Below are 13,530 nucleotides of genomic sequence, written 5' to 3'. Positions count from 1 at the left end.
GGGTACATCATAGATTTTGGCTCTTTCACCAAGTTTGAAGCTGTATTCTTAACAGATTTTATTTCATCCCTGGAAATGCACTAAGTGGGTGTGGGCAGAAGTAACTTTTGAAATGTTTGCAAGGGAAATAAATGCTGGGGAATGTTCCAGAAAGGGAGTTTCAGCCAGGGGGTGTACATACAGTTCCTGTGGCACCCTCTGCCTGGTATGTTTTAAAAAACAGCTTTTTCTAATGCTGACCAGGGGGGCACTGGAGGAGGTTGCAGCAACCAGCGGGTCCTTTCTCCCCTCTTCCCCATCCCCCATCAGGATGAGAGAGCTGAGAACACCAGAGGCAAGCAGGGGTGAGATGGTGGAGCACCTCAAATCCCCTGAACCTCTCCTCTCCCCCCTCTCTGCTCAGCCAAGAAATAGAGGGGGATTTGGGCTAAAAGAGCCAGCTGTGGCAGTCACCTTGGGTGGGGGATGAAAGACAAGCCTGGTAGGGGCAGGGCAGGGCACCCAACAGGAGGGCCTGGTGGGGATCCAGGAGCACCAGTGGCTGAACACCTGGCAGGCTCTGCATCCCTGTCCCTATGCACAAGTAACAAAAAGTGAAACACTTCAAAATAGTAGTTCGTTTAACAAGGAATTATTTTGGAGCAATTCATCTGTTTTTGAAACATTTCAAAGGGTTTGTACGTTTGTACAGATGGCCCTTTGGAACATACTTCTGGCCACGCCAAGTGTTTCGTGCAGATGCCTTTCTATGTTTCAGTAGTGATAATAGATTTAAAAATCTGTTTTCTGTGCTTACAAGAAGGTTTCTCAAAAATTATAAGGGATATTAGGCATCAGAAAAAATTCGGAATATGAAGTCTTGGCCCCACTTAAGTAAATGTGAGCTTTGCTGTTGACTTCAGTGGGGCCAAGGTTTCATCTGACATGTGGAATGTATTTCATGCTTTAATTGAAATAAGCATGTCCTTCAAATGTAATTGTTATTAGTCTGTTAACATTTCCTTAATTTTTTAAGCCTGTTTTAGTGTCTGGTATGCACAAGAAAATGAACATCAGCTTGTGGAAGGCAGAATCAATTAGTCTAGATTTTGGAGACCAGCAGGCTGATATCCTGAACTGCAAAGACAGCATTATTTCGAATGCCAGTGTCAAGGAATTCTGGGATGGTTTTGAAGAAGTTGCAAGTATGTTATTTAAGTACAATTAGCGGAATAGTACAAACATAGCAGCTACATAGCCAAAAACTGCCAACTTCATGGTTTTTGAGGTTTCAAAAATAATTAAATTTAAACAAAGCTCAGGCCAGTCTATATAAGGAGACTAGTGAAGTGTTGCATTTTATGCATTTTCTGGATATGTAGACCTGTATTAGTTTTGGTATTGTTATGTGAAATGTAAACTTAATTAAACATTCATTTTTATATTTGCTGCCAAAGTGGATGTACATTACGTTGTATTTTTCAAAATTAGTTGCTAGCAAATGCACTCATTTTATAAAATATGGAACAGTATATCAGGTATCAGGATAAAGAAGTCCGTGTTTCCATTGTATCTTCATCTGAGTTCAGATAAAACATCTGTAGCATATATAGTTTTTCATAATTTGTATATTGTTTGCAGAACGGCAGAAAATAAAAAATGGAGAAACAGTTGTACTAAAATTGAAAGACTGGCCATCTGGTGAAGACTTCAAGGCTATGATGCCAGGAAGGTACTTATTTAAAATCTGACATTATTCACAAATGATGGTGTGTTGGTTTCTCAGAAATGGTGCACGCCTGGTAACATTCTTTCTTTTGTTCTCCAGGTATGAAGACTTATTAAAAAGTTTGCCATTGCCAGAGTATTGTAGTCCAGAAGGAAAATTAAACCTGGCTTCCCACTTGCCGGGATTTTTTGTACGTCCAGATTTGGGACCCAGATTATGTAGTGGATATGGTAAGTACTCATCAGTACTGTAGAAATACAGGAATTAACATACCTGAAAAGGTCAGGGGTTTGTGTACTCCAGGATCCTGTTTCTGACTACATTCAATAGGTAAAGCTTCAGAGGAAAGTACGGTTATTGTTTAAATGGCAGTTGTAAACAGACCAGGAGGGAAATTCTTTCTTAACCCATCAGTCAGTGGTTAGCATATGTTCTGAATCATAACTTACATCCCTTATGCATTTTAGTTGTTTGTTTGTTTGTTTTATCCTGTCTAATGCAACTGTGGCTATTTTAATTGGATAGTAAATGTCTGGTAAGTTTTTTGCTGGTTTTTTTTTTTTTTTTTTTTTTTTTTTAAACTCCAACCAAGCTTTTAGCTTCAGTTCTAATCTGCCTTAAAAATCTGTGGGATAGTTTTACTTTTATCTATTGCAATTTTAATTTTTTTTCCTTTTACTATTTCTGTCTGAATTAACTGTCAAAAGGCTGTTTAGAACAAACTTTGCTTCCCACAGTCTTTTTTTCCTTTTGCTCTTCATTTTGCAAATATATTTTTGTGTTCTGTTTTACACTCTTAAAAGAAGTGAATTATGAATTACTGCACAGAGGTTGAAGGCTTTGAAATATTTTGAGTCATCTTTGTTGAAACATATATATTAAAGATAGCAATTAAAGATGTATTGGAGAAATTACAGGTGAAACACTAGTGACCCCATATTTAAGGTTGTTAATACTTTTAAAATATTGTTTTTAGAGAGAACCTTTTTTTTTTTAACCTTCTGCACTGGGAAAATGTCCCTGTCTTTTAGTTTTAGTAAGGAGGGTTCAAGCCATTTTATAGGCAGGAAAGAAAGATGATCTGATTTAAAGGATATTTGCCAGGACTAAGTTGTTGGGTTTTTTTGTTTGTTTTTTTTTTAATCCTTTTTCCCAGTGTATAAAAGATCCATTCTGAATTCATAAAACAGTATATCTTAAAAGTAAATCATAGTATCTCTATGCACAGATTAGTTTGGTTTAACCTGGAGTTGAACAAATAATAGTAATAATAATTCTACTTATCTCTTACATAATGTTTTTCTTCTGTAGATCCATATGTGCATCCAAAAGGCAAGTTAGCATTATTGTTCGCCTGTGTAAAAATGAGAAAAGGAGAGATAATGACTTGCATAAGATCCCATTCAATAGGGCTGGGAACAAAGCCAGCATCATTTTGTTTCCACTTCTGTATCTTGTCCCAAACTTGTCCCAAATAAGACAGTTCAGTAACTCTAAATCCTATCTGAAATTCTGTATCTTGTAAAATAGGCGTTGCTGCTACTAAAGATCATGATGTAGGAACTACAAATCTCCATATTGAAGTTTCTGATGTAGTGAACATCCTTGTTTATGTTGGTATAGCAAAAGGAAATGGAGCACACTCCAAATCAGGTAAAGAAAAATGATTTGTATTGGACAAATGAGATTGCATGACACATGATTTAAAAGTTTTAGTGGGTATTTCAATATGCAGTTTTAAAATTGATGCTTTTTGAAATGTGCAAGTGAAATGAAACAAATGTATAAATGAAACATGACTTCAAATACATGCTAGTAGCTGAAAGTAGTGCTTTGGCTTGGATAAGTTTTTTGTGCAGTGACTTATTTAATGTAAAATATGTTGGAGCTCAGAAATAGTCACTTACTGCTCTCACCTTTTCATCTTTTTCCTGCCATTACCTACTTAAAGTACCTGAGCAGTGCTGATGATGGCAGAAGAAGTGAACAGCAGGATGAAGGATTTTCTCTTAAAGTGCTTCTAGTCTAGCCTGATATAATTTCCAAATCCATTAGGATAACTCTGAATCTACCTGATACAATGTTTTCTGTGTTAAGTTTAGTATGAAAGAAATAGATTCTAGACCAGAGAACTTGAAGCGGTGAATGCTAGTGCTGAGTATAATGTTTACTACTTATGCTGTAGTGCATAATACACTTAAAACAACAGGGTTTTATTCCCTGTCCATTATTTTTTCCTGTGTGTTAGCTGGATCTAAGCAAACATTGATTTATTCATCATGCTTAACAGATGTAGACTGAACCTGACTATCTCTAGAGAGAGGTAGTTAGGCAGAAGGCAGGGCAGGTTGGCACCTTTATAGATTAATTTATGCTATCTGACAAAGTTGACTGTAGTCAAAAAACCCTCATGTCTCTCTGAATGAGTTAGTTCAGTGATGCTCAACTTTTTGGTTCCATGGGCCAACTGAGTGGTGTGGGACTGGTTCACAAACCAGGGCCTGTGCTGCCCCAGCTTCTGCACCCAGATTGGGCCCTGTGCCACCTTGGCCCAGCTCCATGCTTGTAGATTGGGCCCGGTGCTGCCCCAGCTGTGCACACCTGATCTAGTGTGCAAAGTTTTATGCAGCCCATGGGGCTCCCCACAGGTCTGGAAATTTGGCAGCAGGGGAGCAGCAGTTAACGCTGTCTCTGCTTCCTTGTGGCCAGATATTCAGACCCTGGGGAGCCTGGCAGACTGGACAGCATAGCTCTGCAGGCTGGATCTGGGTTGGGGGTTGAGCACCTGTGAGTTGGTCTGTAAAGTGTCACCTTGCCCTGTCTTATGCATGACTATCTTTAGTTTGCTTTTTTTTAGTCGCGTGTAATTACTATTAATATAAATATAGTTCTAGTAATACATAGTCGGTTTTTGACTGGGTGCTGTAGAATTAATACAAAATTACTTCTTTTGGTTTCACAAAAATGTCTTTTCCCACTCTAAATTGTCTGATTCAGCAACATATTTATTTCTAGTTAGGGAAACACTTTCTATCAGATTTTATCAAATGTCAGACTATTTCAAAATATGGACATAAATTGTCTTAGAATCTTATAATGTGTACCCTTAACTTTCTGATTTTGAAAGCTGTGAGAACAAAAATTTGCATTTATAAAGTCTTTGTGAATTAGTCACAGGAAATTTAAAAAACAAGAATAATGTTTCAGTCTTTCTGCTACCTGTATTTAATATATTTGTCAATTCTTAGGCATATTAAAGAAACTTGAAGAGGAGGATTTGGATGACCTTTTAAAGAAAAGATTGAAAGATTCAAGTGAATTGCCTGGTGCTTTGTGGCACATTTATGCTGGCAAAGATGTGGACAAAATAAGGGAGTTTCTGCAAAAGGTTAGATTTATAATAAATAGATATTTTCTTTGCATAACGTAACTCCTCAAAATTGTTAGTTATATTGAAAAAAAATGTAGTTCTGAAAATTCCTACTGTTTGAGGTGGCTATTTCCAAGCTTCTGTTGCTGGGCTGTAGGATATTCTTAGTGAAATAACAACTTCTTGATCTGTTCTACCAGTCAAAATGGTTAGGTTACAATGTTTCCCAACCAGCTAATAGTCATAACCATAAGACTTTTAATTATGGCACACGTCCAAACCACAGGTTCTAGCCATATCAGTCTTTAGTTCTGGACAGTCTCCATCCCAGCCTAGTGTTTACAGAGCCTCGTCTCCAACAGCCTAGTGTTTCTGTCTGAAGTGTAAGAATAGGTCTGTTTGGAAAGGGGCTTTCAGGGAGTTTTGATGTAATAGGAAGTTACATAAAGGAACCTACTTTCCTCACAAGATTTGGTCCCATTAGGGTAAGAGAGATCCACAGCTAGATGGATGCCCACGCCTCCAAGACAACAGCTTGAAGAAAAGGAGGCAGAGGTCAGGTGCAGTAAATCTGTCTGGACTCTAATCTCATGAGAAGGCTTATCGCAGAATACTTGAGGAGTACTATTCTTAGCAAGAATAGCATATACTCTGGAGCCTAACCCATTGCTCTCCTCTTACAGAGTTCTGCAGCAGCTGTCTGTCTGCATCCTTTTTGAAAAAAAAATTGATTTGCAATTCACAATGCCTAGACCCACATTTGAGGATAGCCATGTACTGGGTTTCTGAATTAAAGTGATTCAAAATCCACGTTGTTCTCTTGACTTCGCCCAATAGCCTACTATGGTTGCCAAGGAAGTGGAAAACCTGAGGGGATTTGAACCCACATCTTCCCACTTTCCAGGACAGAGCCCTAAACCACTAAAATACAGTAGACTAGGTGCTTTTCTTGTTGAAGCTGAGGAGAACAACAAGCAAGAGGGAATCTGCTTTTATAGCCTAGCAGTCGGGGCACTTTTGCAAAGGGAGAGAGAAGTCCTGGTTTCATGTCTCCCCTGCCAGCCTTATTTCTGTTTTTCCAGCCAGTTACTGTGTAATGTAAAGCATAAACAATGCTGGGAGGAAGCAAGAAGGATTCCTAGTGGCTAGTTCTGGCCCCTGTCCCCCAGAACTGTTTAGGTATCTTTACATCTTTGGTTGGAAAATGGAAATAATCCAGACAGTAGTGACCCTCTCTGCTTGGCTGCTTAGGAGGTTAGCATCAGGAAAACTGGTGATTGTTTAACTTAAAATTTATTGATGTCTCAGGGAAATACTTTAAGACAATTAATTCCTTTGCTTGATATGAACTTGTGCTGCTTTTTCCTGATTTGAGATTATAATGTCACATTTGGCAGTGTCGACACTGGATAGTTTGGACTGTCAGTGTAACCCTTCTGCCAGGCGATGGATGGCAGTAATAAGGTCTGGCTTCTAATTCAGAGGTTTAACGCCAGCTTTTCAAATCTAGCTTCAGCCCCCATGCAGAAATCTGGGAAAACAAACCGCAACTGGCTATTCTAAAGTGAGCCATCTTCCCTCATGTTCAGCGGGAAAAGGGAACAAGCACACAACCTTAAATAACACCCTAACTGCTAAACGTTAACTGAAACCCAAAACAGCTAATAGTCTCAGTCCCTGGCAAACCACCTACTCACTAAATTGGGAATTGAGATTAACCCAGGGCTGCTGTCCAGGGGCTTTACCCACCTCTGCCAGCCAGCAGTGGCAGATGCTGGGTAGAGAGGCCCAACCCAGAGGGTTTGCTACTCTGCTCTGGGTTCAACCAGCTATGCCAGCCAGAGTAGCAAGCGGGAAGCTCTCACCAAACAGAGTTGCTGCCACTGTGCTGCTGGGGACTGCTGCTAGGGATCGGTGCTGGGGATTGCTGCCTTGGCCATCGCCTCCAGGGGTTGCCACTGCTAGTTCTCCATGCTGCTAGGGGCCATGATTACTGCTTCACACTACAGCTCCTCTGGTGGCCTGTGCAACCCCAGGTCTTTTTAGACCCTACCCTGTTTCAACAGCAGGTTCAGGGATTTTCAGCTTTCTTAGCTGTAGCGAGTATCAGGCTTCCCTCTGAACCCATTGTAGGGACTTGTACTCACAAGTATATTTTCCCTTAAGGAGTTCATGAGCCCCAAGGCTATCCAGGCATGGACTTCTGTCTGGAGCCTCTTCTGCTTCTTACTCAAACACTAACTCTGTGCTCAAACTGAGGGCCACTCTACTGCAGATCTCTTTAGGCTCCCAGTAAGTGCTGAACTTGCAGCAACCCTTACATTAGCAATATTTCACCCTTTTAAAACTTCACCTTTTTAATAGGGAAGGCCAATGGACACAATTACAATTGCACACTTGACTTCAAACAGTAAAACCAAGGCCCACAAACGGTAAAAACAGGTGTGAGTAGCCCCCAGACCTCCAAGCATGCATACTGAGTAGGGTATGCAGAGAAAGAACACAAAGTTACCATTCCAGAACACACCATGTAGGCAAACATGCATAACATAAGCGGGGGTACATAGGAAATCTGAAGGAGATGAACTTTCATGAAATCAAGATTACTGTTTTCTTCTAAGCCTTCTCCTCCATTTTTATGTCATAATTGCTTATAAATGAAGTTTTATGAGACTTTTCAAAATGCCTACTGTTATTTAGGTGTAATGTTATTTAGGTGTAACTTTTGGGTGCCACATTCCCTGGAGATTTTTTTTTTTATCTTAACCAAAATTCTTGTGCACATATTGTGATAAGTTACTGTTTTTTTAACATGTCAGTTTCTCCAGTTCATTTTTTTGTTTTATTGGGTTTTTTAATTAATCCTGTATCTCACCTGTATCACAGATTGCAAAGGAACAGGGCCTGGAAGTTTTACCAGAGCATGATCCGATACGTGACCAGAGTTGGTATGTGAACAAAAAACTTCGCCAAAGACTTCTTGAAGAATATGGAGTAAAAACCTGCACTGTTATTCAGTTCCTTGGTGATGCTATTATCCTGCCAGCAGGAGCACTTCATCAGGTAAAATCCTTCTGTTCAAAGACAGCAGTGTGTAGGAAGTACGCTTGAATTGGATTTTATTTCTTTAGCAGTGATTCTTATAAGCAGGGATCCTGGTTTTCTTTGTTTAAAAAATAGCAAATTCTCTGATTTAAAACCCCCGAAATCCACACTTTTATGCGATTAAAATGAAATGCCACTATATATATGTGTGTGTGTATAGATAGAGATATAGATAGAGATGGGGGGAAGTATATGTGCGTGTGTATATGTTTATATGTATGTGTGTATATATAGTTATCAGTTGAACACAATGTTTTATTGATATATTTAGAATTTTAAAGTAATTGAGGAAACCTACCAGTGCCTCAGTCATGATAATAAAATACGTTCTAAATACCTATAAATTTTAGCGTTTGATTTTGGGTTTTTTATCATGGAAAATCAGAGCTCCCCCTGCCCCCTTCACTCGCAAGGTCATGGGTCCAGCTCCAACTATCTTCCCTGCTGCTTAGTGGTGCTGAGCAGCCCTGATAATGCTGGTTCATGCCATTGCCCCTCACTCCTGACACAGCCCCCCCAGCTCTGCCAGTGGGGGCCCCCAGCTGCCAGGGCTATGGGGCCAGAGACCCAGGTCCATAGCCCCTTCTCCTCCAGCAGCAGTACCCAAGCTTTGGCTGCTGCATATGAGAGGTGCTGGCTGCTACAGTGGAGCAGAGCATGGAGCCTGCCTCCCCCTCCCCCATGGGTGGCACTGCCAGAGCAGAGCCCATGTGCGGGATGGGGGGAAGGCTGCCTGGGGCATGCTCGGGCGCCGCAGCTCAGTGGGAAGAACCCGTGGGGTAGGGAAGCTCAATGCTGCGCCATGAGTCCCACATCTGTGTAGCAAGGTTCCTACTGGCTGCCCAGCAGCAGTGGCGGGGTGGTGCAGAGTTCTGCCCGTTGCTGCTGCCAGACAGTACAGGACTTGCAGCAGTAGCACTGAGCTTCCCTGCCCGACCCTGCTCTATCCTGCTGTGCTGGGTCCCGCCCTCTGGGCTGCAGAGGCTCCGGGAAGACATCGGGGCAGGGAGCCCAAGCCCTCAGCGAGCAGCCTGCCTCTGCCCCATGCATGAATCTGGGGGGGGGGGGGGGCGCGGCGCATATTCCCCCCCCCCGGAATGTGCACAACAGCAGGGAGCCAGTGTGCACATGCACATGGCACCACCTGCCTGACCGCCATCCTCCTGCTCCCCCCAACACCTTGCAGGATGGAACTCTGCAGCCTGCAAGGGGAAACCCACCATTTCCCTTGTTTTTTTTTCTCCTAAAATGTGAAAATACGGGTTTTGCCACTTTTTTTGTTGCAAATAGAAAACCTGGATCCCTGCTTATGAATTAACTTCCTTTGACTAGCAAGTTATGGAACCCTCATGGTAGTTTCTACATTGTTACATTTGTACCTTTCCATTATAAACCTACTGTTCTTCCAACTTTCTAATCTCCTCTGAAAGAAAAATAATTTAGACTTTTTCCTGTTCAATCTTAGACCATGGTAGAATATTTGGGAAAGTTTTGGTTTAGTCAACAAGACATCTGTGAGGTGACATTCTAGGAAATCCTTCCTCCGTCTGAAGTAATGGGTCTCTCAAATTCCTTTTTTACTTAGAAGATGCATCTCCAAGCCAGAAAAGCAAGTGTTAGCTGCAGATTGCACTGTCCGAAGCCTTCCGTTGCATCACAAACTGTGCTGTTCTTTCCTGCAAACGAGCAGCGTTATTTGCAACTTCATAAAGAAAAATATGGTAGTTAGCTCTTAAGAGAGTGCTTATCAGCAGTGTGCTGATTGCGCAGTAGACTTACCTTCATTCTAACATGGCTTTTATTTCTTCTCAAACCACAGTAGCCCCCCTCTGATGCACAAAAGGGAGTCCCACAGAATAAACCTAAATGTTCATCAAAACAGTTTGACCGGGACTGGACTCTGTGAGGACTTCAAGAATATTGACACAGACTAGGCAGCCTAGTAAACTTAGTGTGGCTGCATTACATGTCCTGTTGCATGGCCATCAAGATGATTGGTACTCGTGGGTCAAAGAGCATTTTCACACTGGCTAAGGGGGATTGTAGATCATCTATTAACCGTCCTCCTGGGCTTTTGTGCTACTTGTACTAAGAGTCTGGTCCTTTCCTAGGAAGAATAATCTGATCAAGTGTCCTCTAAAAACAACTTCCAAACATCTCTTCTCCTCCCCCCCCCCCCCCCCCCCCCCCCCCCCGAGTCAGATGCTGTGCACTGGCAAGATGTTTACCAGTAGAGGTGTGCAAAATGGGCTGTCTTTGATTCGGATTTGGCTCGAATTGAGGACAGTGATTTGATTCGTTGATTTGGATCGCTGTCTTTGATTCAGTTCAGCCGAATCTGAAGAGTCCAACGCTCCATTTAGAGAGAATCAGCGATTCAGCCATAGACACGGCTTTAAATGTTTTTTCTACATACCTCAAGGTACCAGGCACGGCTCGTGAATGCTGTGATGCCGGGGCAGATGGAGCGTCCCACAGGAGTTTCACATACTACATGTTATCTGAGGCAGCTCTTCCCCTCAAGGAGGACAGCCCTAAATGTATTTGGCTTACTACCAACCTGTGTTACTGACTGGGATCCATAATTTTGTTTTCAAATGACTAGAGATGTCCAACTAAAGCCTTCCCCATTAGACATGTCCATAAAGCCTGCCTCCCACTCTAGAATGAAATTATTTCTTGGGCTCCAGCAATCCTATGCAAATAGTGCTCTGGCTGCGTCTCTTTCTGCTTCAGCTCCTAGAAATCCTGCTTCTGCACTGAACCACTATTCAGCTGTTCTGTCTGTCATCTGCTTCAGGCCATTCCTCTGTGAAACAGATCTCTAGTCAAAGCCAAAAGACTGTCCTGTCCTCTTTTCTTAGTACAAAAGGCTGACAGCCGGAGGAAACTGACTCTTTGACCTCTAGCACTAATGTTGTTCTTTTTTGACTATGCTTCTAGCTATAGGAACTGCAGATGCGAGTTGATGCTGTAGAAGGATCTTTCTATCTTGGTATTGCCATAGATAGCAGGTGCCAGTAACGTTAGCTTAATACAGATGTTCATTTCTGCCAGAAGAAATTTCTGGTAGAACAATAGCCTGGGAGCCGGGCTGTGCAGACATTCTTGTAGCCCTATGGCTGGAGAGCTTCACAGGGCTGCTGCTCCCTGGGCCACCCCTGCCCTCAAAAGAGCTCATTACTTGACAGGCAGCCTTCTTCCCTGCCTGGGAAGGTGGCAGCCTTCTTCCCTGCCTGGGAAGGTGGCAGTCTGTTGCATGGCAGATGGCAACTTCTGAAAAGCAGCAGCTGCCACAGACAGCTGGGGAGGGTTCCAGCCCCCCAGAGAATGCACCCTGCGCCTGTCAGCTCATTTTCCTATAGTGGGAGCTCTTTCAGGTGTCCCCTGCAGGAAAATGTCCCTGCTTTTTGCACTCCTTCCAGCTAACCCAGAGGAGTGCTGGGATGGGGCAGAACTCAGCTGCCATGACAAGCCTCCATGAACCTTGTGGCAGCAGCACAGCAGACTGCCTTTACTCCATGCTACAGGCTGAGGTGAAGTTGGGGGCACATCAGCATGGTAGCAAGGGTCATGAGCCTTGCAGGGGGGAGATTATAACATTATCTTGGCATGCTGTGCTCTGGGCTGACTTTCTCCAGGTCATCTGGGCTGTGCAGGTGGCAAGCAGAGGCTGGAAGGGTGGGAGCCAGACTGCAGATACTTTCTCCAAGCTGGACTCCTGGCCCCTCTGGCTTTTAAATTGCTGTCTGCTACCCGCGTGAGCAGCAGGGGAGATGAGGGAAAGCCAGTGTGGCCAAGAGTCAGGCTTGCAAATGCACCTCTTGCCTACCTGCTTCTCCTTTCCTCCCTCTGCTGCTCAACTGGATGGCAGGGACAGTGATTTAAAAGCTGGAGGGGCCAGGAGTCCAGCTTAGGAAAGCTTCCATGCACCCACTTCCTTATGCCGTCCAGCTGATCTGGAGCAGTGTGGCACAAGGCATGCTGCTGTGCTGCAGCTGCAAAGGTTGGGAGCCTTGCTATGATGGTAAAATGCCCCTTTCTCCCCTCTTCCCCCCTGGAACTCTGGAGTGAGAAGCAGGCAGAGAGCAGCTGGTGGTTGCTCTTCCGTGTTCTGTGGGATGGGGAGAGCATCTGCTCCTTCTCTCCCCCCCAGCCCCCCTATGCCCTCTCTAGCCTTTTCCCAGGATCCACTGCTCCTGGCCTCAGGGTAGTTTAAATTGGACATTGTCTCCTGGTACAGTTTAATCTTGACTGTTCCTGGATTAAATTTCTCCTGGAGCAGTCATTTTTGCTCTAGGATAGAAAGCTTGAAGGTCCACATGCGTTGGGTTTTGACTGGGAGAATGGCAATTCTCCCAGTAGAAACTGAATATCTCTACGTGGCCATTGGTGACATGAGCCCATGTGCTGACTGTATTCTCTCAATACAGAAGTCATTAGCACTTAAATTTATGGTGCTTGGAAATTAGCTGTATCAGCCCCTTCTGAATCTGATTTATTTACAACCTCTGTGAAATTACTGAAGATAGTACCACAACTTGCCTGTACTAGTGCAGCTTCTTCTCTCTGATGCTCTCAGGCTCCTTCAAGTTCTGATCCTCCTATTCAAATAGAATATTTTTTCTCCTCTTCTGTTTCTGATTCAAACAGAGAAGATTTTCTTCCTATTCAGTTAGAGTGCGGTTTGACCCAGATCTCTCCCTGAGATGCAGCACTGACGTTTGTGTCTGTTATAAGAGTTTTGTGGTGGTTACTTTAGCTCAGGTAAGATGAACTATCAAACTCCTAAACCAGCCTGAAGATGAGGGGAGCCTAAATGATTATATCTTCTTGGAAGTTAGAGAACAGCTCAGAAAAGTAATGTCCAAGCTCAGCTTACATTTTATGATTATGCCACCTAGTACAATTTGTCAGATTTTATTTTTTCTTTAAATAAATTGCCCCAAGACTCTAAGGGACTCGCATCTTTGCTGAAAAATCGAAGGGGCAACCAGCATAAGCCCTAAAGTTATTTAAAGGATTCTTAAGTTGCATCAGTGTTTTAAGCTGATAAATTCAGGACATGTTGAAGTATGTGTCATAAGGGTACAGGCAGAATCAGCAGCTGCTACTTGAAATGTCCCTGTAGTTGGCAGTTGATTGGAGTCCAACTGTAAGCGTAGAAAACAGGAACCCTCAAGATTCCCCAGATGGTATTGGGCAAAATAGTTTATAGCGTATAAGGCATGCACAAGCCTTCCTGCGGTGCATAACATGAATGCACTGGCACCATAATGCTATCCTAAAATGAAGGTGTGTTTTCACCTTTAACCCCTTGACATAATTTCCAGCCTCTTTTGAGGTG

The 13,530-nt window shown here is 42.9% G+C and overlaps 1 protein-coding gene across 2 annotated transcripts in view; it reads left to right on the top strand.

Annotated features, from left to right (window-relative positions):
• JMJD1C (jumonji domain containing 1C) overlaps positions 1-13,530 on the top strand; it is a 258,840-nt gene that overhangs the window by 240,625 nt on the left and 4,685 nt on the right. For both annotated transcript variants that reach the window (XM_014610135.3, XM_059729870.1), the window contains exons 19-24: positions 1,016-1,184; positions 1,621-1,711; positions 1,808-1,938; positions 3,239-3,361; positions 4,957-5,096; positions 7,965-8,141. In XM_014610135.3, the coding sequence (XP_014465621.1) occupies positions 1,016-1,184; positions 1,621-1,711; positions 1,808-1,938; positions 3,239-3,361; positions 4,957-5,096; positions 7,965-8,141 (831 nt within the window). The remainder of the gene's footprint in view (positions 1-1,015; positions 1,185-1,620; positions 1,712-1,807; positions 1,939-3,238; positions 3,362-4,956; positions 5,097-7,964; positions 8,142-13,530) is intronic.

The sequence above is a fragment of the Alligator mississippiensis genome, chromosome 6 (genome assembly GCF_030867095.1).
Source record: "Alligator mississippiensis isolate rAllMis1 chromosome 6, rAllMis1, whole genome shotgun sequence".
In the NCBI taxonomy this organism is placed as follows: Eukaryota; Metazoa; Chordata; order Crocodylia; family Alligatoridae; genus Alligator; species Alligator mississippiensis.
Note: the sequence above shows the minus strand (reverse complement) of the source record. Positions and strands in the feature narration are given on the sequence as shown.